The 25,880-nt window shown below is 40.9% G+C and overlaps 1 protein-coding gene across 4 annotated transcripts in view; it reads left to right on the top strand.

Moving 5' to 3' along the window:
* Window positions 1-25,804, top strand: part of LOC117248237 (spectrin beta chain, non-erythrocytic 1) — a 175,853-nt gene extending 150,049 nt beyond the window's left edge. For 2 of the 4 annotated variants that reach the window (XM_033613132.2, XM_033613130.2), the window contains 17 exons: window positions 1,306-1,395; window positions 1,482-1,760; window positions 3,958-4,088; window positions 4,387-4,591; window positions 4,980-5,354; window positions 6,019-6,105; window positions 8,360-8,374; window positions 11,766-11,923; window positions 12,760-12,898; window positions 13,176-13,260; window positions 13,350-13,546; window positions 14,275-14,375; window positions 14,864-14,918; window positions 23,047-23,249; window positions 23,497-23,670; window positions 24,292-24,334; window positions 25,191-25,804. In XM_033613132.2, the coding sequence (XP_033469023.1) occupies window positions 1,306-1,395; window positions 1,482-1,760; window positions 3,958-4,088; window positions 4,387-4,591; window positions 4,980-5,354; window positions 6,019-6,105; window positions 8,360-8,374; window positions 11,766-11,923; window positions 12,760-12,898; window positions 13,176-13,260; window positions 13,350-13,546; window positions 14,275-14,375; window positions 14,864-14,918; window positions 23,047-23,249; window positions 23,497-23,670; window positions 24,292-24,334; window positions 25,191-25,403 (2,550 nt within the window). In that variant the 3' untranslated portion in view covers window positions 25,404-25,804. The remainder of the gene's footprint in view (window positions 1-1,305; window positions 1,396-1,481; window positions 1,761-3,957; window positions 4,089-4,386; window positions 4,592-4,979; window positions 5,355-6,018; window positions 6,106-8,359; window positions 8,375-11,765; window positions 11,924-12,759; window positions 12,899-13,175; window positions 13,261-13,349; window positions 13,547-14,274; window positions 14,376-14,863; window positions 14,919-23,046; window positions 23,250-23,496; window positions 23,671-24,291; window positions 24,335-25,190) is intronic. The other 2 variants (XM_078161009.1, XM_033613131.2) reach the window with 1 other exon arrangement.
* Window positions 25,805-25,880: the final 76 nt, after the last annotated feature.

Below are 25,880 nucleotides of genomic sequence, written 5' to 3'. Positions count from 1 at the left end.
TGTGATCAGAGCTGGGTGATGGACAGGTCAATGTAGATCGTCTGCATGTTTCACAGAAATGGGACTGGAAACGGAAACTTTTAGAAGTGTTAATAGGGGAGGTAGATATATTTTGTAGTAGTGGTGGTAGTAGTAGAATAAGCTCTGGTATTAGCAGTGAAAATATTATTAGTAACTGCTGCAACTTTTATCGCAGTAGTAGTAATGAAGTTGTTATAGTAGTAATAAAAGTTGGAGCATCATTTGCAGTACTAACAGGATCAGAAGTAGTAGTAGTAGCAGGAGTATTAGCACCATCGTTAGCAGCATTAGAGGTGGCAGCAGTAGTACTATTAGTAGCAATATCAATAGTAGTCATTTGGGCTGTCGCATTTTTGGGGCTTCAAAGCTTCAGTGAGAACTCTTCGCAATATTCAAAGCTTCGCCGGGGTTCAACACAAGCTGTCATGCTTTCTTCAGACTTGTGGTTATTATTTATTTCCTTTGCTGTTATTTCAATGAAGAGTCTAATGAGAGACGAGGACATGAATCGGACTTTGAGTAATTCTGTTTTATCTGATTTGAGGTACAGTGAAGCATTAAGGCCACAGCATTTGAAGTTTATGAACTTGGGAAGTTTACTAGACACATGAGAAGGTGGCATTTAGCATAAAGTGCTGAAAAACTCATTCATTCTACTAATTTTAGATGATATTTTGGTAAGTGGACGGTGTTTTGTTGGGGATGTCACAGGCAACATTTTAAAGTAAAATGGCAAAATATATGGACTAAAATATATATGTATAAAAAAGACCCAAAGCATTCAAATATTGATATGGACATCAGTTGCCATGGTGATGATACATGCTTAAAGCTTCAAAGCATTCGGGACAGCCCTAGTAGTCAGCAGTGGTATAACTAGTAACAGGAGTTGTAGCAGTACTGGTGTCACCAGTGAAAGTAGTACTTACAGTAATTGCAACTGTTACCGCAGTGTTTGCATCATTAGTTTCTGTGTCAATTTTAGCAACAGTAGTGAGGCTACAACTCACTGGAGCTGTCGTAGTTGTAGTAGCAATATTATGATGGATAGAAATGCTAATAGCATTAGTAGAATGAGCAGTAGTAACAATAATGTGAAATTCTTTCTTTGGTGGTGGTGGTGGTGGTGGTAGTAGTAACCATAGCAGTAATAACAGTAGTAATGATGGAAGTGTTGGTAGTGAAGTTCTTCTCTTTAGAAGCAGCATTTAGGAAAATGGGTCACAGTGTTCATATCAAAACCGCACTGCACCACAAATTATAATGATGTGTGTGTGTCTTCAGCTGTGGGTCGAGGAGAGGATGCCTCTGGCCACATCGACCGACCATGGACACAACCTGCAGACTGTACAGATGCTCATCAAGAAGAACCAGGTACACACACACCTTTACAGATATATGAAAGTAACTAACTGCTGAAAATGATCTAAATCCATTATCTTGACCTCTGACCCTCACAGACCCTGCAGAAGGAGATCCAGGGTCATCAGCCGCGCTACGACGACATCTTCGAACGCAGCCAGCACGTCCTGAGGAAAGACAGCCCGACGGCCGAGTTTATTCGCCAGCGCCTCGCCGAGCTCCAGTCGCTATGGGATCAGATCAAGAAGGAGACGGAGAAGCGTCACACCCGCCTCAACGAGGCCCACAAGGCCCAGCAGTACTACTTCGACGCCGCCGAGGCTGAGGCCTGGATGAGCGAACAGGAGCTCTACATGATGTCAGAGGAGAAGGCCAAGGTGAGAGCAGGGGTCAGGGGTCAGGGGTTAGCATGAGGAGGGGAAACAGCAGTGGGGCAAGGCTATTCAAGAGAAGGCTGAGACACGGGGTCAAACATGGGGGGATTGCACATGCACAGTAACATCTGGTCGGCACTTATCCAGAATCACCCTCCAGAATCGCAGCTCAAGTTACACTGCGCATGTGCAATCCCCCCATGTTTGACCCCGTGTCTCAGCCTTCTATTGAATAGCCTTGCAGTGGGGGAGGAAGTTAGCCTTTAGCTCTATTGTTTAATAAAATAAAATAAAAATAAATTAGTTTAAGGAAAGTTTTAGAAGTAAAAGTACTCACTGCAGAAAATCCTCAAAATAATTAAAAATACATTTAAATAATTAAAAGCAAAAAGCAGCAAATCTTCACATTTGAGAAGCTGGAGCCATAGACGGTATGAAGATGGACGACGTGACAGCTCCCCAAAGTGAAGCCAAAACATCTTGATCACTGGCTGCAGTATGGTCATAAACCCCACCCCCTCCATGTTAGCAGCTTGGACATGAGCTTAACTTTCATTCACTCCTTCATCCTGATAGGGACCCACGCTGACACTGGTAGAACATGCAGCTCTGCACAGAAAGGCCCCCCAACCCTGGATCCAAACCAGGAACCCTCTTGCTGTGAGGCGACAATGCTAACCAGTGTGCCGCCTCCATCATTTTATGTAGTTGTTATCACCCTGATGTGTGTTCTAGTGTCCATTTATCTGATAAGTTTGGTCTTAATTAGTCATTTGATGCTATAAAAAGGGGGTGTGGCGTCATGATTGACAGCTGTGTGTCAATCAGTGTACTCACAATTGAGTCTGGTGGGTGTATGGGTGGACCTCGATACTGTGGCTCCACTTCCTGATCATTACTGCCCACATCCAGGGTGTTTTGGCTTCATTTTTGTACAGTGGGAGGAAGTGGAGGCGCGTAGTGCATCTTTATATACAGTCTGTGGCTGAATGAAACTAAAATGTTCTTGCATGAAAAATAGCTTAAACAACTAACAAAATAGTTGCCAGTTCATTACTGTCAACCCGCTAATTGATTCAGCTGTACATGTATAAACTGTTGATGTGTTGACTTTGCATCATTTCATCATATTTATTAAAATCCCGGATGATATTTTTCATTCCTTCTTACATTTAATGTGCTTAAGATAATAATTGTAATGTACGGTTAACTGACTTTAGCCAGTCTTTCGTCTTAAATGTCCTCAAACAGCCACCGTACAGAGGATAAACCCTCTATATTTACTGTAACAACGTGACTTTTCCTTTAGCGCCACCTTCAGGACAAACTTATTATTTTTTCCTCACGAATGAAAAAGATCTGAGAACAGAAAAGTTGATTCTCCATCTCATTCATTAGATGAGTGTTAATGAATGTCACAGCCTCACTCACAGGACCGTAATGAAGTCTCGTTAGCTGATTAAAGCTGATGAGCTTCGGGTCAAACAGAGTCTCACAAATTAAAAGTATTATTCATCACACACACCACAGTGTTGTATTCAGGATGGTTTCTGTGCTCTGGGGCTCAGGGACTTCCTGTTTCTCTGCTTTAGTTTTAGTCCACCTGCCAGTTCCTCAGTTTGTGGGTTTCTGTTAGTTTGGTCAGTCGGTGTTGGTGTCAGGCTGTTTCTGCCGGTCAGTATGCTTCTAAGAAATACTCTGATTGATAACTGACAGGAAAGGTTCTCACTCTGAGTACAGGTGATGGTTTTAGTCATATTGAATTTGATCTGAGAGGTTTTTGTATTCATGATGTTACATGCATGTACCGTAGGGATTACCTCTTTCAGTTTTTAAAGGTCAAACCTTTCATTGTAGTATTTAACAAATGACAGTCTGTGAATCAGCTCTCTGCTGAGGTTTGAACTAATCGGTTAAGTTGGTAAATTAGTCGTTGAGTTTCATGGCTCCAGACTAACTCTTTTTAGTACGAGCACTGAAGCTCCTAACTGAAAAATTTCTCTCTTCGTCTTATCTTGTTTCTCCATCTCTGCTTTTTATTTTTCTAACTCTCTCCAGCTCTCATTTTTCTCCTTTTACTTTTTCTTTCCACTTCCCTTCCTCCTCAGTGTTTTCTCTGCGGCGATTCTTTCTTCCTCTGTTGAATTCAACGTGACAACAGAATAACAAGAGAAACTCTGTGTGTGTGTGTGTCTCTCAGGACGAGCAGAGTTCGGTGGCCATGCTGAAGAAGCACCAGATCCTGGAGCAGGCGGTGGAGGATTACGCCGACACCGTCCACCAGCTCTCCAGCACCAGCCGGGGCCTGGTGGCCGCCGAACACCCCGACAGGTGAGGAGGGAGGGCGGGGGGAATATCAGGTCAGAGGTCAAGGGTTACATGTAACGAAGAGAGGGGGGAAATGAGGAGTGAAGCAAAGTAAAGAAAATAAGGCTAAAGTGAGGGGATAAGAAATGAAAGGGCGAAGAGAAGGAGGTGTATATGAATGAAAGGAAACCAAAGTATGAGTGGATAGGGAAGGAAGGAAACAAGAAGGAACAAAGGAAGACTGCAGGGAGGGAGAACAAAGACGGAAATAAACAACGAATCCTAATTTTCTCTCCTCCTCCTCCTCCTCATCATCATGCAGTGAGCGTATCGGCATGCGTCAGTCTCAGGTGGACAAGCTGTACGCCGGGCTCAAGGACTTGTCAGAGGAGCGTCGGGGGAAACTGGACGAGCGATTCCGTCTCTTCCAGCTGAACCGGGAGGTGGATGACCTGGAGCAGTGGATCGCAGAGAGGGAGGTGGTGGCCGGATCTCACGAGCTGGGACAGGACTACGAGCATGTCACCGTTAGTACAACACATGTTTCATTACATTCTCATAACCCTAATCAGTGTTGAAAACTGTAAGTTGTTTTTAGGACAGTTTATTTATCAGAGAGTAGAGACAAGTTACTTTCTCCTCTGTAAAATGTTCCATTTAGTTACATAATGTATTTCAGTATCATTTAAAATTTGTGATTTTGATTCTAGAAATCATGACCCGGTTACTCAAGATAATCCACAGACCTTGTTTTGAGCAGCATCATGTAGGAAGTATTTTCTTTCTACTGCACTACACCCACCAACTGTATCACCGTGCAAAAGGAAGTGAGCATCTACTGCTAGCTCACCTAGCACCACTGAGCTAGCTAATGTTGTTTGTTTCTTGGTTTTAATCCTAACTTTCATCCTTCAGATGCTGCAGGAGCGCTTCAGAGAATTCGCCCGTGACACCGGGAACATCGGCCAAGAGCGCGTGGACGCTGTCAACCGGCAGGCGGACGAGCTGATCAACACCGGCCACAGCGACGCCGCCACCATTGCAGAGTGGAAGGACGGTCTGAACGAGGCCTGGGCCGACCTGCTGGAGCTCATCGACACCCGGACGCAGATCCTCGCCGCCTCCTATGAACTCCACAAATTCTACCACGACGCCAAGGAGATCCTCAACCGCATCCTGGACAAACACAAGAAGCTCCCGGAGGAGCTGGGCCGCGACCAGAACACAGTGGAGACCCTGCAGAGGATGCACACCACCTTTGAACACGACATCCAGGCACTGGGAACACAGGTACGTGAAACACATCCAGCTTTTCATACAAGGATTGAAACAAGGAAGCAAGCTGCACTGTAACAAGTGAAGTATTCCTGTGTACTTTGGGTCAGAAGTTCAGTGCCCTCGTGGCCCCTGTTCAGTTCAGAACTGAAGAAGCCTCTTGGATGAGAGGCAAAACGATATAGCACTTAAGATTAGTACTAGCCAATCAGCAGCAGAGTGGATCTTTGAGGAGTGGAGTGCATGCGGCTGTGATAACGATGGCTGCGAAAGACGAAAATTTGGCATGTGCATGAGAGGGCACTTTTACATCTCCAAAAAAACTCTCCTGCACATTATTACTAGTGTGTGATTGGTTAAGCTACCACATGCCAACAGTGGCATGTGTTCCTGAGTTTGCTGACCCCTGATCTAGAGCATCACGGGAGAAAACTCTCAATTAAAGACATATTTTTGAGCCAGCACCTCACTAGAAGAGGTTTGTGTTTCCCCTGGTTTAGGACAATCTCAGTAAAAACACAACATAAAAAAGTGACATTGTTTTAGGCAGGATGATGTGAAAACGTGACCCGAAAGTCCCACTTTTTGGGACGTTCTCAGCATGGGCTTTCCAGCTTGTGACATCGGAGCTAACACGTGATTCAGTGTCTTTTCAACCAAGCCTCTCTTTTGTTTCCAGGTGCGGCAGCTTCAGGAGGACGCAGTTCGTCTGCAGTCTGCTTACGCTGGAGATAAAGCTGACGACATCCAGAAGAGAGAAGGAGAGGTGAGTTAGGAAGCAGTGAAACAGAAAGCACATCAGGACTTGGCTCAGTTTACTTTGAACTCTAAATAAATCTGAGTCTCAGTATACCAGAGATGGAAAAACTATATTTCAGTCTGTTTCTTACACATGAACATGGTGGAAAACCTCCTTCTTTCAGTGATTGAACTGAAAGTGAACTGAACATTGCACTGATGTGAATGAAGTCACTGTAAAAGGCTCTGTTCCTCATGCATGCTGCACTGCTGCTGCACTAACTTTGCACTGTTCCTCTGCCCCCGAAAGGAGCTGTTTGGAAAATAAATCATTTATAGGTGGTCAGTTAGAGTCTGTTTCCCAGAGAGGAGAATCTTAGATACGATATTTAATATGCTTGTGCAAGGCTGACAAAAGATGCTAAAACGTGACGTGCTGTTCTTCAAATCATCCAAAGTGATTTTAATAATAATCATACAACAAGCTGTAGATTATAAACACATAATAAAACCTTACAGGGCATGGTCAAAATGCAGGAAACACCATGATAGAGTTTTCTCGCTAATTGTTCTTCACACAGAGGGAACAGTAGTGTTCCTATGAACTTCACTTATGCCCAGAAGGAAACCCAGTTTTTTTTATAGATCCGTTCAGCTGAAAGGCGATTTCTCTCTGAATCTTCAAGGTTTAAATAGAATAAAGTATATTCAGTAAATTGCTAAGAATAAGGTTGTAAAACTGTTGAGCCAGTTTGAATATGTTTTATCTTTGACCTTTCCTGCCAATGTTTTAAAGTGTTTGTTTAAGCATCGTTTACCACATTTTCCAGCACTGGAAAGGATTTGCATTATTTTGATACTGTAAGCTCTTGGAGGGCCTGACATGTACTTACATGTTTGAGGAGGTGAACATCCTCAGAGCCAATGCAGTAGCCACTATAGGCTTTAGTGTAGCCCCTAAACTAGGGGTGTAAGACAATATCGATTCACGAGAGTATCAGGATATCGATTCATAAAAACACTGTGTTGATTTTTAATTAATTCCAATTCTGTGTTTTTTTTTAAATTGTTTACCCAAAGAATATGTGATTAGCATTGTGTTGCCAGATTCTTGCCAATAAACAGCCCTTCCCCTGACACAGTAGTATAAGGCCCCGATCACACAGAAAGCATTTTAGCAGCTGGAGGCAGCTTTTTTAAAAATCTTTTTTTAATGAGAATGAAGCTTTTTGCTCACTTTTTGTTGCGTTGCTACGCATCTTGCATTTTTGCCAGAGTGCTCTGAACTCCTCAAGTGAAAAAAAAAAACCCCATCAACTAAGAGCGGAAAAGCGCACCACATCATCTCTGCTTTTTCCCCATTGTTCAATCGGATGATATGAGAGGTGGGCCTTCTGTGGTGGTCATGACAACAAGTTTACAGTTGGTAGAGAATGGAGAAAAAACTGGTGGTAGCAGTTGTTGGATACCCAGAGCTATATGACTTTACAAACTGCAGTTAGCACAGTTTCAATAGACAACAGCAGGCGTGGAAGCATATAAGTTCAGTCATCATGGATGCGAAGCTCCTGGACCAACAGGTGGTACTCCCCATGATCCACCCTCTTTTTTAGGGTCTCATGTACCCACACAGATCTCTGTTTCCCTGTGACCAACAAACTATTTACTGACAGCCTCTCAGCCTCAACCAGAACTACAGCAGGTACCCTCTGCCTCAACATATCAGGAACTAGATACTGATTCCTGTGAAATAACTAAAATAAAGTAAAATAAAAATAAAGGTTAGATTGATTACACGGGAAGGTTAGGGCAAGGAGGTGATGGGGTCTTGCCTGGCAACAATAAAAAGGGGCAGCAAGCTCAACCTGTTTTTGACTTTTGAGTTGTAGCAGTTACTGACTCGATGAACTCTGATGTTCCCAAACCAAACACCTGTTTTTATTCCATACATATTTGTTTACGACCATGTCTTCTACAAGTGTCTTCATCCATCTCAGTAAATGCTGTTTTGCATAACAGAATAGCTGTTTTTTCCTGATTCTGCAAACTCATCATAAAGTCAACATCTCAGACAAACATTTTTTAGAAAATGTTTCTGAACAATAACCTAAAATCTAAAAAAGTGGAACTTCACTCCAGTACCACCATGACGTGCCGAAGCTTCTTGTCTCCTGACGGACACAGAGTGTTGATAATGATACGCACTGAGTGTTTTTTATGGCGTTGTGTTTTGACCATTCCCTGTATGTCCATTTCCCTGCATATCCTCCCTGTCCACCCAGAAGAGAAAGGGAGAGGTGAGACTCCGTTTACCAAAAACATTGGCTTTGCATCAGTGTTCATTTTGGCTGCAGTTTTAGACTTTCTTTTAATACTTCCACTAAAATGTTGATTAATTTTAGAGACATTTTAGTGCTGTTCATGCAGTCTAGCTCTCGCCTAGTCTTAGTCACAGACCTGGTGATTTGCAAATACTTGTAGGGTTTGTTTTATGTCCTCTTGGAGCGCTGTGTGGGTGGAATTTTGCACAGAAGTCAAAACAATCTAAATACAAACTCAGACTTTTTTCTGATTCACATCTTACCTGTTGCTGCATTGCTGCTAATACACAGTAAACTCCACCCACCTGGGCCTCTGAGGAGGATAAACAAATGCTACTGGTCATTTGCAAACACGGTTTGGGTCTGGTCAGTCAGTGAAAATTAAACCTGAAAAATGTGGGCCCTTTAGTGTCGAGCTTCTCTCAAATCAATCTAGATGCATTTCTGATATTCCATGGCTGCACGCAGGTGTGCAATCAGATGTTTTTGTTCTCATTTGCTTAATTGTAGTCGCTTGCAAAATATCGCTTGCAGTTCTCTGCAGCAACGTGTCCATCAACAATGTTAAGTGTCTCAGTGTCAGATGGGTCTGTGGATGAAAATGTTACTGAGAGTTAAGTGAAAAGATTCTGTGCTAATCTACTGTTTTACAGTCTGGTGAGGTTTATGTGCAAATAAATGTGGACGTTCAGTCTGAAGACATTTGCAGCTGAAACAAGACAGACTGAAGCAGGATTATACTTCTGCATCAGCTCTATGTAGAGACTACACTGTTGTGAGCATTTATACTTGTGCAGTGGTGTCTGTGTCACTCTGCAGTTACGCCTCCAAAACACTAGTTGGCGGTGGAGGTTTTTGTGAAGTGCTGTTAAGTTTAGTTGATTCAAAACACACATTAAACACACATTAAACATGGCTTAATAGAAACAATTTCAAACACAAGTACACAAATCAGCTTCACTATAACTCGCAGCATTCACAGACAAACACTTGTCTTTATCTGGACACATTTTCCCCATAAATACAACATGCTAATGTTGTAAATTAGCCTAGCAGCTACCAGACTTTTCCTCAACTCATATAAAACTAGGGTCAACAGCAACATTTAACAAAGGTAATGGTACAAAATTCGGCTCCATTACAACTCACAAGGCTCACTGACAAAACAACTGTCTTATACTAAACATGTTTTCCAAACAAATACAACATGCTAACGTTATTAGCACAAGCTTATGGCATTTTACATTGTATAAATTAGCCTAGCGATTAGTGGAGATTTCCTCTGCTCATATGAAGCCAGGATAAATCACACACAAGACTTAAAATGCTATTTTTGTGGAGTCATTATTGTCTTCACAGTTTACTGTTGCTTATCTGTGAAATGAAAGGAGACAAATTCGGGTGAAATTCACTGACAGTTGGACACTGGCTTGTGGTTAAGGATGCGTTTCAGCTGCAAATGTCTGCACATAATTTAAAAGTTTAAAGAAACATAGTGTCAGTGTTAATTAGATTACAAAAATCACAAGTAATGAGGAATTAAGCCACTGTTGCATGACGATGCTGAAACATCTTGTTGGCTTTCAGCGCTGAGTGCTGGAAGTTAGCTTTAGCTGCTTCACAATATTTCACAGGGCCACAGCTGATGTCATATGCAGCACTTTACCTAAAACTCTAAATGCTGAATAATAATTCACATCCAGTGTTGATTCTTTAGAGAGATTCAGCTTTATGATGCACCCTGTGGCGGCCATATTGGAGCAATAGTGGCTGCAAAGAGAGAATTTTTTGTTGTCTTTGTTGTCAAAAGAACTGGTCAGACATGGTTAACTTTTAGTTCCTGAGTGGGAACTGATCACTGAGCCATCTGACTGAGTGTAAGAAAATAGCTTGTAGCTGGCAAACCATAGTGTCTGTGAATAATCACCACTGTCTGGTCGTCATCTTCATTTAACTACTAGATACTAGCATTAGCGTGCTAACAGATTAATATAAATACTGGGTAATAAGCTCGCTGTTCACGTTGACTGAGAACATAACTGAGTGGATCTGCACATACTGGACAAGAAGCTGCTTCAGCTGCGGGGTCGGCCATTATTCATAGGACTGGTGGTACAATTCCCTCCAAGACACTGAACCCAGTGTTGCTTATTTAGCTAGATTTATCAAGCAGACAGTCTCTTTGATGTCTGATTAGCTGACTCACACTGAACTGAAGTCCTGCGGCACCAAATCTGTTAAAAGGGCATCTACTGGGTAAAAGAGACACACACTCACCGGCCACTTTATTAGGTACACCTGTTCAGCTGCTTGATAACGTAAATAGCTGATCAGCCAATCACGTGGCAGCAACATAATGCAGTTAGGAATGTAGACATGGTCAAGACAACCTGCTGAAGTTTAAACCGAGTATCAGATTGGGGCAGCAAGGTGATTTAAGTGACTTTGAACATGACGTGGTTGAAGGAAAAAGGAGGTCCAACCTATTACAAGTAAGGTGTACCTAATAAAGTGGCTGATGGGTGCATATGATTTAATTTGTAGGCAAATAATCCTGGAACATGTCACACCCTGTCAGTTACTGTACCATTTTAGCGACTTGTTAAATCTCAGTAATAAATTAAATTCACGTGGTGCCGGCAGATTTTGGAGGTCTGAGTGAGCAGGTGGAGACACAAGTGAGCATAATCCACTGACAACGTGAAGGCGGGGGTTAGCAATGAGGATAAAATCCTCTTTCACAGCAGTTTTAATCCCATATAGTGATTTCGATTTATAACGTGATGTAATAAGAAAATGTTAATGGATGAAACAAAATATCTATCTGTACGCCTGCTCACTGATGTGCAACATTACCTTCACTGACCTCACACATCAAATAACGAAAGGAGAGATATGTTGTCATGTTGTCCTCCCCCGACATGGTGGGTGCTTTTGCCTCTGCAATCTGCACATAGGAATGCATTGCTTTTTATTTGCTTGTATGCCATTTATTTATCTCCCTGGGCTGATATGCTCCAAAAAAGCTCCCTGACTGAGGCTGGACTCGTGCAAACTGCGACTGATTGCACCAGATCTATAGTAGTAACCATTTGTTTAAAGTTTAGATGATGATTACCCATTCATCGTGAAGTATTTTGTTATTACTGCCCCTCAGGCGGACTCTGATGATTAGAGTGAACCTCTTCTTTGAAACACATAACTCTCAGATGACCCTCCATGGGCCAAAGATCAAAAATTCAACTAAGTCAATAAAAATAAATCCTTTTATTATCAGGTTAAAACAGTGATCACGTATTAGAGGACTCCAGCCTCTGGTCTCTCTGGTTCTGAACTCTGCTGTTTGTCATCTCGCCCCCTCCTTCAGGTCCTTGAGGCCTGGAAGAACCTGCTGGAGGCGGCGGAGGGCCGCCGGGCGAAGCTCGTCGACACCGGAGACAAGTTCCGCTTCTTCAGCATGGTGCGCGACCTGATGCTTTGGATGGAGGACGTCATCCGTCTGATCGATGCTCAGGAGAAGCCCAGGTAAGGACAAGTGACTTATCTCCGAGGAGTCGGTGTTTAGTGTTCTGATGTGTTGTTAAGCTGCTTACATGAAGAACGGATCACTCACACAGATATGCACACACACACACACACACTTTCCTCTTTTAATCTCCAGTGTTTCACTTTTTCACTCCCACTTCATTTCTGATGGAAATTATTGTTGACGTTGATCCATGTGAGTCACAGACTTCTCTCCAACACATCTACAGCAAAAGCCTACATGAATATGATTATGTAATTTGGAAAAATTAATTAAAAAAAACAAAGCGCAGTCAAAATATGCTTATTGCACCTTGATATGTTGGTGTTCAAAAACCTTAGGTGGCATTTTGACTGTGTCTGAAGAGTTTTGAAGACATTTTAATCAGACTAGATCAGATTTCCTTCGCTCATATTACACTTCAGCTGAAGGAAACAACAAATAGAGGAGTTTTAAGTGTTTCCAGCCAATTTTAGCAACTTCCCTCAGTGCCCAGCTGATGTCTGTGCCTCTGAGCTGCACTCAAACAACAGACTGTATATAACAGATAATAGAAAAGGTGTATCCCCTGATTATTATTTTCTGTGTTTGGATGCAGATCTAAATCCAGAACCTTTTTCTTTTCAACTTTACAATAATTTGGTGTATTTTTTAACAGGTTTGGAGGATTGTTTAGCCCCGCTGTCTTGTCTGACTGCTTCATATCATCATAAAATAATTAAATTATCAACAGTAATAAATGACAGATGTTAAAAAATGTTAAAAAAGCTGAGGATGAAGGGTTTCCTCTTATTGTTGATGTGGTTTGTTTGTGTGTCTTCTTGCTGGTTTTCAGGGACGTGTCGTCAGTGGAGCTGCTGATGAACAACCACCAGGGCATCAAGGCAGAGATCGACGCCCGCAACGACAGCTTCACAGCCTGCATCGAGCTGGGCAAAGCCCTGCTGGCCAGGAAGCACTACGCTTCAGAGGAGGTGGAGACGCCTACACTCAAACACATTTATAATCCACATCCTTTGTGCTAAACAAAGCTGCACTTTATGTTCAATATCAATTGGCTGCATTTGGTCAGAAGTTAGTCCGATTGATTTGGATTAATTTTCCTATCGGTTTCCTTTAAAAATTACCATGTAAATTAAAGGGTTTAGATTGATTTTGGGATGTCTGTCTGTCTCCTGAGCTCATGAATACATTTAAAATCTGCTAATTTTTTCACCTTTAAATCTTCTCTTAAATGTTTTCTCTCCTCAGATTAAAGAAAAGTTGTTACAGTTGACGGACAAGAGGAAAGACATGATTGACAAGTGGGAGGACAGATGGGAGTGGCTGAGACTGGGTGAGGTCATGTAGTCAGGGCATCTGTTTGAAAGTAAAGAGCTGGATTAGCTGAATGAATCTGGTTTAACCTGGACTTTGTGTCTTCAGTTCTGGAGGTGCACCAGTTCTCCCGGGACGCAGGTGTGGCCGAGGCGTGGCTGCTGGGTCAGGATCCATATCTGTCCAGCAGGGAGATCGGCCAGAGCGTGGACGAGGTGGAGAAACTCATCAAACGCCATGAGGCCTTCGAGAAGTCGGCCGCCACCTGGGAGGAACGCTTTGCCGCTCTGGAGAGGCTGACCACGGTGAGACACACGAGCACACTCAGGAGCCATGATATAGATTTAAAAAGAGAAAAAAAGAGACACTGACAATGGGCCTCATGCTGGAGCATTTTCTTATTCTTACATTAAAACTCCCTGACATTACTCTGTGAGGTTTGCTCATGTGAGTGTTTCAAGTCAGATTCACAGCATAAACTTTGCCCCTGGAGTGGGGATGTACATTGAAAACAATAGGGGTAATAATAGGGTATTTTTTTATGTGAGGCGTTCAGCGCCAGTATTTTTTGGCGTTAAGGCCGCCTGTACAGTTCCACTTATAAATGTGATACCAAAGAGTGAAAAATATAATGTCACACCACAGATGTTGAAGTCCAGCTGAACGACATCAGCAGCCAAAAACAATTCAAGTTCAGCAGTGTCTTATTAGAGGACCTGAAACAATTAGAAAATATTAATAGTATAGTTTTCAATAACATGTCATTGGAGTTTAAAGATGAACATAAGGTTACACAGTCAAAAGAGTTGTGATTTATATCATGATATGATAAAAACTGGAAATAGCAATATTAATTTTTGTATCATTTAAGATCTAAATTTGTCCAGACTAAGGAAAAATAATTGGACAGTGCCTGAATTTTGTTTGTGCCTCAGAAAAAAAATAATAAAAAAAGGTTGGTGAATGCTGCTTTGAACAAATCTGTTCACATGAGTGGGTTTTTGCATGAGGCTCATTGTGTTTGTGTTTCCAGATGGAGTTATTGGAAGTGAGAAGACTGCAAGAGGAAGAAGAGAAGAAGAGACAACCTCCGCCCACTGAGGCTCAGCCTGGTGATGCTGCAGCTCAGCACAGGTGAGAACTTGTGTGTGATCTCTACACTTTGTTTCTCAGTTTTATATTACTGGGAAATTGAACCAAAAAAATAGTGATGAGGTGATTTACTGCGTCTCTTTTAGACAAAATTTGCCTGTGTGTCAGGAGTTTCATTTCTCTAAGATGCAAGTTTCTGTATATTTGAAGACCTTTCATTCTGCTGATTTTTAATATTTTGGTGAAAGTGAAAACAAAAACACGCCCTAAAGAAAAAGGAAATGGATGCCAAGTTCATGCAAAGTTCATCACCTTCTCAGGCCAGATGATATGGTCTTGAACTGTCCACTAAATTTTGCACTACATAGTATTTTGCTGCAGGTGTGGGAGAATCATGTTGTCAGCGTTTGGCAGAAGAACAAACGATGGATCAGTCAAAAATGAAAGCAGTCGTCAGTTACAGCTTTTTATAAACGTGTGAAATCCATCCAGAGTGCGTCTTACTCTTTGTGTACTTTGTGTGTCTGCAGGGAGGGTGAGCCAGTGTCTCAGAACGGGCTGCCGTCCGATCAGGAGTCTCCCAGGGTTAGTTACCGCTCTCCTGCCTACCAGCAATACAGCAGCACCCTGCAGAGCCGCAGGACCACCGCTGCACCCTGACACACACACACACACATACCCACACTTACACACGCACACATTAACATTGACGTCATACAGAAATACCCAAGACTTTGTTGCTAACCAAATGTGTTGTATCCCTCCTCCTCCTCACACACTTTGGGATCCACACATTAACATTCCTGTATTTATTACTTGTCTTCAGCATTTATTGTTTGCCTCTCCTCCTCACTGATTAATCATTTCTTATTTTATAAGTGTATTAAGTTTAAATCTGTCACATGCGTAATTTTATCTTTGTTTTGACATAATAGTATAGTTACTTCTAACGAAATGAGATCTTCATCTTTGAGAGGCCTTCAAATCTAATAACCTCTTTAGTAAGAGGAACAGTGGGAAGCAATGGGACTGGTGGAAAATGTAGTCTTGATTTGGAGACATTCCAACACCAACAGTACCACTAGTGTGAGAAGACCAATCAGTCTCACCATCAGTAATTTCATGACAGTTTGATTCTTAAAACACAATGTGTTGCACCTTTAGCTGTACAGATTTATTAATGTAACCACAGGTTGCATTAAAAGGCCTCCATGTCCACCTGGATCCTCCTTTTCAGTACTACTTAAATGTTTTATGTAAGTGAGTTTTACAGAAGAAGCAGATAATGATCCCTGCTGGCCCTGTGAGAGTATTCATCATAGAAGTAAGAGAAGAAGTCAAACTATAGAAAAACATTTACATAGTGTCTGCATCATGACTTGACTTGAAGCTTTCTGCAGATACAAGTTTTGAGTTTAGAGTCTGGAGATGTTTTGTACTAGAGCAAGAAACACCTAAATTTAGTCCAGATTAATGGAGCTGAAGTGGGTGGAGAAGGCAGTAAGCAGGCAGACCTTCTTTGTTAACTCGTAGTACCTCATTAATGGGACAATATTTTTAAAAATCACCACCAGGACATAGATGATAAGTTAAATAAACTACTGAGTCGTACTTTCCAGGAGAAACGTTTCTTAACTGTATTTTGGTAAAGAAGTTGGAAGTTTTCCCATTCAGTTCAATACAGCCAGAGTCTTTGTAGCAACATCTAGTGGCAGATAAAACACTCTAAAAGCATTATTATCAACACTCAGCTGTGGTGACAGAGATGGTTTTATTCTGTATTTTCATTGGAGGACATTTGTTCAAAATCCCCTTTGATGACAAGCTGCTGCTTTTATATTTGCCAAGTTGCAAAGCAATTTGTGTTTTGATTTGGTGCTACAACATTCTGTTAAAATGGTTGATACAGTCTGGAACATATTGTATAAGAAGTCAGCACTGAAAAAGACGATCCAGGTGAATACACAGGCCTTTCCAATTTAATTGTGTTTCCGCGTCATGAAGCCCGGTTCAGACCAGAGATTCTCAATGAGACAAGTTAAAACAGGCAACTACTTGCAATGCGCCGTTCTGCAACATTCTAAAAACCTGCCGGTTCACACCAATGCAACTGATTTGCAGCTTTTCAGGTTTATTTTGTGGCTGGATATAATTTGTAGCTTCTTATAATATGAATTAGGATAATGATAGTGAGATCAGCAACTCACCGGAGGATGGAAACAGAGGGCTCGGGTGGGATGGAGCACCTGCCACCTGACTTGACCAGTAGACTCCACTACAAGCTGACTGGCTGTAGAAACAGGTGCCGAGCTTTATGTTTTAAAACCAGCCGCCAGCGATTTGACCAGCTGAGTTGCAGGTGACACCGTCAGCCAGCTTGAGTCAAGCTCAGACTAACCAGTTCACACCGCTGCAACTTTTTTCTGCAACGTTTTGTCTCATTGCGAATCTTTGGTCTGAACTGGGCTTAACACGTCAAGCTGAAGAAGAAACTTCAGACGGGAAAGAAAATAGCGAGGAAGCTAAGTTGAGAACCAAGTAGCTAAAGTAGATGACGCCTATCATCTCTGTAGTGTCATCTTTCAGTTTGTTAATTTGACAAATCAAGTTCCTGTTCATGTTCTTAAACATACCTTACATTCCTTTTGGTACTTAATTAGCTCAGTGAAAGAACTTAACATGCTACAAAATGGTGTTCTGTACTCTTTACACCAAACCAAACCAAGTAGCAGTACATGAGTGATGTAAAGAGAAGGTCGTGTTATTCATTTAAACATTCAGATGTTCGTATTTTGAGACATTTAGCTTAAAAAAGTATGAATCCCCTTTTGGCATGAGTGTGACTGCATTAGTTGTGAATGGGACGACCAAGCACGCACATACATACATAAGAACAATCCACACAGTGTTTCTATCCATCCCTTCCCTCATTATTCTTTCCCCTCCTCCCCTCTTCCTTCTGTCTCTCTCAGCTCGACACTCCCGTTGTCATCTCCCCTCAACTGTTAATGCTTCTGCTTCTTTACGTCGTCATTTATAAACTCACCATCTGGAATATGAACACATGAGAACTCTACCAACAAAACACACAGCTCTCTTTTAAATCCTCAAACAGTGATTTCTGAATGTGTTGCTCAGTTAAAGTTTTGTGGGCATTTGTGGGATATTTATTCCTAAATATAAATCATGGTGTCATCAGCATAGTGACAAATACAGCGATGAACATAAAATAACACACTGAATATAAAGCATTTATCAGTGGTAAAAAATCAACAAAAACATTGTAATACTGTAGAATATTCTCAAAATATATTCAGATAAATTACGTCTTACCTTTTTGTCTTAAAATAAAAGATTTTAAGCTGCTATAAGTTAGTTTGATCATTAACACTTTACGTCAACAATCTGAGAATTCTTCAATATAATCAATCAGATTTGTGAAGAGTCAACTTTCAAGATTCGTCTCTGTAATAATAAATTAATTAACGTAGGAAAATCAATAATATTGTTATGTTTATTTTGTGGTGTAGACAGCTATTTGGTTGAATGTACTTTAAAAGCTGCTATAAAAAATTATCTAGCTACCCAAGTGTTTCTACATCCTAAAGCCCAAATTCACCATCTTTATATGTTTTTTTCTCATAGAGTGCATTTTGTCTTAGCACCATCTTCGATCACATTTTACAACATACATTAAATGTCAAGTATCATTCCATTAACAGCACATTTCTTAATGTTAAACAGCCCTGCATGTGATAATCACATCTCATGGTCAACAGTATGTCACAATTGTAAAAGAAATTGTGAAGAAATTAACAGTTTAAACTTCTTTTTTTAAAGTTATTATGACAGTTGACACATCTGAATAGTAATCTTCAAACTTTATTTCAGATTCACAAGAGGCACCATAGCAAATTGATAATGATTAAGATCTATTTTTTTTAAGTAAAAAATAGATAGTTGCATTCACAATTTTTAAGGCCCACTCAGCAGAGAAAAACTAATATTATAAATCTAACTGTAATTTAACAGTAGAAATTAATGAGCTGTAGGTTTTCCCCGTTCTCATCGTACATTTTTCTTCTTTCGCAACTCCCAACTCTGTAGCCTTACTCTCATACCCCTCTTGTACCTTTGATTTTATTTACCTGTTTGTTTGTTTGTTTGTTTGTTTAACACCAATGCTGTTCTTATGCATAATCTTTATACATACTGACCATGCATATATGACAACACATTCTCACTCTAACCTCGTCACATATCAACCTTTTGGTCATGAACTTTCCACGTCCAGATACGACGTGCAAGGTACCCTGGGTGCGTTGGCTGTTGACATTCTGGGACGCCGTGTCAAGTTTAGTCTGTTAAATTCATTGTCTTCTTTCAAAATACACTTTCTTTTTTACTGGAAATTTTACGTTTACCTACAGTCTCTTTCAAAATAAACGCACTACGTCGGTACAACAGTGGAAATTGATGGGGGTTTTTTGCTACAACTACCAACAACAACTAATGCACGTGTTTGGGTTTAGGCAACAAAAATGGGGTTAGGTTTAGGAAAAAGAACAGGGTTTGGCTTTATAATCTAACGGGACATGAACACCGCTCTCCCGGCTGAAGGTCGGTGTTACGCATCATACCGACATTAAAGGACAGCTTTTTTTGCGTTAAAGGACAGCTTTTTTTGTTAGTGTCTGACGCCACAAGTCACTGCCCAAGTGCCGGATTTTGACGACTTCAGAGTGAGACTGGGTTGTATATGAACGAATCCATCTTCAAAACCATTCCACAGCTTCATGTGAAACTGATCTTCCATTTATTTCTAAAGACTTAGTCACTGTGTGTGTGTGTGTCTGTGTGTCTGTCTGTCTGTCTGTGTGTGTGTGTGTGTGTGTGTTACTCCATCTTCCTCAATATATGGACTCAGTTAAGATCTTCTTCTATCAAACCAACACTGTTTTGTATCACCATTATTATCAGTTGTTTTCATGGTTTACTGTCATGACTTATTTATTTCTCCTCATGGTTTCTGTTGCATGTCCATCCAGCTCCGTCACTGGTTCCCTGACTAACACACATTCCCCAATAAACCCTGTCAGAACCAATCAGTGCACTCAGCCCCATTCTGGTTTGTCTGTCCATGTGTTATCCATGTGTAGTTGTGACTTCTCTTCATAAACCCTTGTGGGTTTTTTTGTTTGTTTGTTTTTTGTTGCATGCTGTCACCATCATTAGCATTTTAGTCATGTCACTGTTGTATTTCTTCATCTCATGTTATTCACCAATTTTCATCCTGGGGCTTTACTTCAATACAAATATATTTTGGTTTGCATAGGGTGCTGTTTTCGTTGATATGGATCAAAATCAATAAAATGAAAGGAAAGTTTGAATAATGATAGGATAGACTTACAGTAACTTGCGTTTCTAGTCAGTGTCTTTTTGGAGTAAAAGTAATAGTCGGCTGCTGGCTAACTCACTTCACAAGATATTTTCATTACGTTACCAATTGAGTTTTGAAATAGAAAGGTAACTACATAGTTGCTGTTATTGTAAGAAATTTAGTACTCACACTTTATAATGAATCTTTTGACAGCAGCTATGTGGGAAATAGACCATAGAACAAAACACAACAAACTGCAGTGAGCGAAATAAAATTCCAATCAAATTAGAGCTGTTGATTGTTGAAACAATTAATCACAAGTCGTAACCTCAAACTGCACATTGAACGACAATCGATCTTGCAGAAGTTCAGCCCAATTCTGAAATTAGTTGGGTTGACGAAATCAGAGCTAAGATCAGGCTAAGTCCCCACAGAATCTGCTCAGCTTTACTCGTCTAATCTAACACATAAGTCAGAAGTAATAACCAAGGTAATTTCTAATGGTCCATCTTGAAAGTAGGGTTATACGACATAGTGAGAATGTTATGTGCATAGCAGTACTTGGTTCGCTTTGACATTTGATAGCTCAAAATAATAGTAGAAGCTGCTGTTAAATACAACTTTCTTTGACTCTAGCACAGTGGTTCCCAACTGGTCCAGCCACCAGGTCCAGATTTCTCCTTAATCATTAATTCGAGGTCCCACAGATTAATACATTCAGCGTCATACTTGCTTTCAGCCATGTCGTCGAGCTAGTTTGCTGTCTTCAGCCACTCACTCTACAGCAGAAAATTTACCCTACTACAAAAATGAAGTGTGTTTTTTACAAACTTGACACGTTTTCGAGTCACTTGAGGTCCATTCAGAATGGGCCCTGACCCACTTTTGGACCATGACCCACCATTTGGGATCCACTGTTCTAGCACATACCTTACATTCGAATATTTGTTCAAGATAAACACATCTGGTATTTCCCCAGTAGAAACATGAGTGCTAACATTCAAACATGACCTCAATTCAAAGTTTCAAACCCAAACAGCCAGCTTCAGAAGAAATAAAAGAACCACTGGGATTGGTCTAAAGTCTTCTGCAGTATTTCAGTAAAAGTTCTCAGAGAATTGGTCTTAAGACTGTCACAAATGCTTGATAAGCTTAAGTTTTTGCTGAGAGAAGTAAGCAGACGCTGACTGTCTTTCAGTTAGAGTTGCCAGGTTTGGTCCAGTGGTCCTTCAACAAGCCACCAAAAAAAAAATCTCTGGATCCAACCTTTGACTAGCTGTCAGAAAAAGTTCTTAGATTTCATCCAACCAAAGTAAATGTTCTAGGGATCAGTTGAGTCTTTAAGGCTCCCAATAAATGCTCACTGATTTGGTGTAGCTGTCACCAAGCTCTAAACAAAAGCTCCCAGGATCGGTCCTGCTCTTGCAGCCCTTCAGTTAAAGCTCCCAGGATTGGTCCAGCCTCTGAACTGTTCACAAAAAGACTGTCCACCATTGGTCCAGCCCTTGAAGAGCTCAGTAACAGGGTAATAAGCATCCGGTTGGAGTGGGTGTGGTGTGGAAAAATAAAATCTGTTTTGATACTAGGCCAATTGCATTCTCCCCTCACCAATAATGATGCCCAGTAATGAGTTCCAAACAATTTTGTGGATAATTGTTTGAGATTTTTTTCGTGTGTTTCCCATCTGCTAGCTTCTCCCTCTCCTTGTCTGTCTTCACACTGTCCACCATGTTGTGTGTTCTGGAGTGGTGTTGTGATTTGTTATGCATGTCATAAAACCTGTAATCAGTGCATGATCAGACCGTGTTACCTCTCTGTGCTCTTAATGTACAATGCAAATGTTTTTTCTAATCAGTACTGGAATCCAGCGCTGAGCCCAATTAATGAAATGCTACAAAACAAATGCTTAAAGATGCATCACAAAGGCTGTTAAGGATCTGATGTCAGTGACTTGATGTACAGATCTGTAGTGTTGTTTAGTTGAGCGTTGCATTGGTTTAGAGAGATATTTTAGAGGTTGTGACTAGAGTCAGAGAAAAGACAAATCTGGTAACTTTAGGCCTGACTTATGGAAATCCATCAAGACTTTTAACTTGACTTTGACGTTTCAAAATTTGAGTACAAGTTAACTCTTTTACCTTAAAGACTGGAATCCCTAAACCTAAAGAGGAACAGGCAGCACACATCAGCCATGTCTGATAGTGGTGCATCATGTAAGGGTGCTCTCACACCTGCCCTGTTTGGTTTGGTTCAATTGAACTCAAATTTGTTTGCTCCTTGAGTGTGGTTCATTTGGGCAGGTGTGAACACAGCAATTGCAGCAATTGCGCACCAAAACAACCGGGCCAGGACCTTCGGCCTTTGGAAATAACCCAGTACCAAGTAGTATCGAAACGTCTCCAGTCAAACGATACCTGCAATCGATATTTTTTCTGCTGGGGTCTGACTCTGGACCATCCCAACTCCTTGCTGGATCAGTAAACTTGCTGTTACTGCCATCTGCGGAGCTGCTCCCCTCTCAGTTAACGGCCAGTTCAACATCCACTCTATTAGCACGAGCTAACACAGCAGCAGTGCTAACATCCAACACTGAGCCATTAAACGGCCCCAACAAACTCACAGCAACACCAATAAGGCTCAAATCTGTCGTTAAACCTGTTCAGTTTCCTTGACTGACTTGGGACTTTAGATTCAAGACTTGGAACTTGCTTATGATTTGTAGTGACTTTGGATCACCTTCAGTTTTTTGTTTGGTTCAGTTTTAGTTTCTTTAGATAGGTTTGGTGTCATTTGTTCGCCTGTTTGTGTTTTTTCTTGGCTTCATTGTTGCATCATTTCCTCTTTTCTGGTTTGGAGAAGTTTGTCGTACAGTGTGATGTCAGGTGAAGACAGAATGTCAGTTACATTTACATGATCCTTCTTGGCCTCAAGAGCACTCAATATGTTATGAAAGATATCTAAACCTGTCGTTAGTAATGGTATTTAGAATATATTGCTGTTTGATGTGATGACATGATGTCAGTCTGAAGCCCTCTGAAACATTTTTGGAGCAATAATTTGATCTGCTCGAGTAGATTCAGGAGAAATGTGATTATTAAAGCATATCAGTGGTAAAGGTTGCAGAAAAATGTCACACCACATCTGTTCATTTAGAGAATTGTAAGGTGCATACACAGCCTGTGATTCTGCTCCGCTCTGCATGCTGCAGCTCTGATAATTCTGATTCACAGCTTCTGTGTCTGAGAGAGAAAGATTTATTTAAAAAGATTGCATGTGTGAAACACCCGCCCATCCGCAGCCCTCCTGTGACTCTCTTCTCTCCTCTGTTTCCAGGATAATGTCGATGGTGGAGAGGTGGTGAATGGGGTGTCGGAGCCCAGCCCCGCAGGGTCTCCAGGGGCGTCTCGCAAGGGCAAGGCCAGCCAGGCGGCAACCTTGCCGGCTAAGACCCAGCAGGATGCTCCCACGTCCCAGTTGGAGGGCTTCCTGCATCGCAAACATGAGTGGGAGGGACATAACAAGAAGGCTTCAAGCAGGTAGGAATCATTCGGAAGAGACACCAAAAGCAGCTTTCAAAATGATGCTCTCTGTTTGGGTTTTATATAATAATCTCATCTTATACATGAAAGATTTAACAGAAGAAAAAAAACAAAAGGCGCTTTAAATCGCTTTGCTTTAGATACATAACAGTGACTTAACAGCATAGAAGTGATGGACAGAGAGCAGTAATGCTGGGTATTAGCTTTGAAGATATTTATAAATGATCTGACTGTGTCTCTGCAGGTCGTGGCACAACGTGTACTGTGTGATCAATCAGCAGGAGATGGGTTTCTATAAAGATCAGAAGAGCGCCAGTCAGGGTATTCCCTACCACAGCGAGATTCCTGTCAGCCTGAAGGAAGCTGTCTGCGAGGTGGCGCTGGACTACAAGAAGAAGAAACACGTCTTCAAGCTCAAGTGAGAATCCCACTAAGTGATGATGATGATGACAACGAGCCGTACTCTAACAGTTATTTATTTAACAAAAATCTTGACTTAAGCAAATACCAAATGTTGATATCGACTGACTCCTTCTCAGAGTCGTCACAGGTATTTATAAACTCAGTCTGACTTATGCCGGGTTCACACTACATGACATTTTTGTCTGTTCGACAGTCACTCTGTCAGATTAGGTGATCGTGGTGTCATAAAATTGTGCTGTGACTTGGCCGACAGACATGACAGACTACACGATGTTCCACGACCAATTTTCCCAGGTCATCTTTCATGACGTGTGTGATGTCATCGGGTTATTCTTGTCCTATTTTTATTACTGTTACTATTATTTCAGTCACTGTGTCTGTTCATGTGCCAGCTGAAATGTTGTTGTACTTATGTAAAAGTGCCAGCACATGGCAGGAGCTACATTTGAAGTACCGTACGCAAACATGCAAGTCACTGAATCGTCCACAACAAGTTCCTGCAAATGTTTCACAATACCACAATACAAACCAAAGTTATAAGGGGCTTTTAATTTGAAACCGATACAGGAAGTGTTGAGTTTCAACTGTTAATTAATGCATTCTCTAACTTCCCCAGGATTACTGACGGGAATGAGTATCTCTTCCAAGCCAAAGATGACGTAAGTTAAAAACAAAACTCCTTTCACCTCCATCTTTTTCTCGATACTGCTGCATCCCTTTAATTTTATAATTACAGTGATAACCATTATTCAAGTCCTCCACTGTGTCTGTCCTCATATAATATTGTTTTATTTGTCATTTGTTATCATTTTTGTTTTCATCATTGGTCATTTGTTATATTATTTGTGTTATTATCATTTTTAACCTTTTTTCTAAAAGACGCTTTTTGTTTTTATTGCTTCATTTATTTTAATTATTTTACATTTTTATTTGTTCATTTGTTGTCTTAGAATTATTTATTATTTATTTTTATTTTATATATTTCAGTTTCATTTTAATTTTACTTTTTAGTATAAAAAGTATTTAATTAAATAGTAATTTTTTTATGTTTATTTTTGTATTTATTTTACATATTATACATCCCAGCAACAATTAGCTTTCTGTCCCTTGGTTAGCATTTATTAACAGCATATAAAACATTTAATAAACGGTTGATAAGACACTTTATACTAGTAAACATATGTAAGTGATAATTAATGTATTTCTTGATAGTTTTAACTCCTCCTGTATAAATGGAAGCTGCTGTATAAACAGATAATGTAAAAACACAGTTGTAATAAGATGAACTGGAGTTATAGTTGTTGACAAATATTGTATATTAACAAATGCTTTAAAATGCTGTCATCGCTGTGTACTTATAAATCATTCTGTCATTAATAATTGTTTGTATTTTGCTCTTAAATGCTAATTATGGGGACGGAAAGTGTCGCGTGTGTCCACATTAACTGTTAGTCTCTCTGTAGGGGTCAACAAAGTTAACCTCTATCTCCCTCTGTCTTCCTGTTCATCCCGCAGGAAGAGATGAACGTGTGGATCACGGCCATCACAGCCGCTGTGTCGGGCGACAAGGTGGAGGTGACGCCCAGCAGCCATAGCACGCCCGCCCCAACCGCACGTGCTCAGACGCTACCGGCCTCTGTTGCCACGGCGGCGGCGGCTGAATCCAGCCCAGGCAAACGAGAGAAAGACAAAGAGAAACGCTTCAGTCTGTTTAGCAAGAAGAAATAGACGCTCCTCCTTCCCTCCTCCTCTTCCTCCTCCTCCTCCTCTTCCCTCTGGTGCTGTTTGGGGTCGCTCCTCATTATCGATCCATCTTTGGTCAAATATTTGTTGAAGATGTCTGTGTCAATCGACCGAATTTTCGATTTAGAGTCAGCTCGTAGCAACTGATATTGTAATGACTAAAACTAATAGAATAACTGCTCAAAATGTGATTAAATTAACTTCTTAATGGGTTTAAATGTGATTAAAACTGTTAATGTCTGTTAATGTAATAACATCAAATGATAACGATGTAACTGGATGAAAAACATACTTTATCACCAGTTTTTATGTAACTCATCGAGCGATCCGGACCGTTCTGCAGCAGTTAACGCAGCTGCGACGTCAAATAAAATCCCAAACAGCCACTTTTTTTTCCTCTTCCTTGTATTCTTTCTTCCTCTTCCTCCTCTTCCTCTCTCAAAGCGTGACTCCAGCATGCAA

The sequence above is a fragment of the Epinephelus lanceolatus genome, chromosome 17, assembly GCF_041903045.1.
Source record: "Epinephelus lanceolatus isolate andai-2023 chromosome 17, ASM4190304v1, whole genome shotgun sequence".
NCBI classification, from domain to species: domain Eukaryota; kingdom Metazoa; phylum Chordata; class Actinopteri; order Perciformes; family Serranidae; genus Epinephelus; species Epinephelus lanceolatus.
Note: the sequence above shows the minus strand (reverse complement) of the source record. Positions and strands in the feature narration are given on the sequence as shown.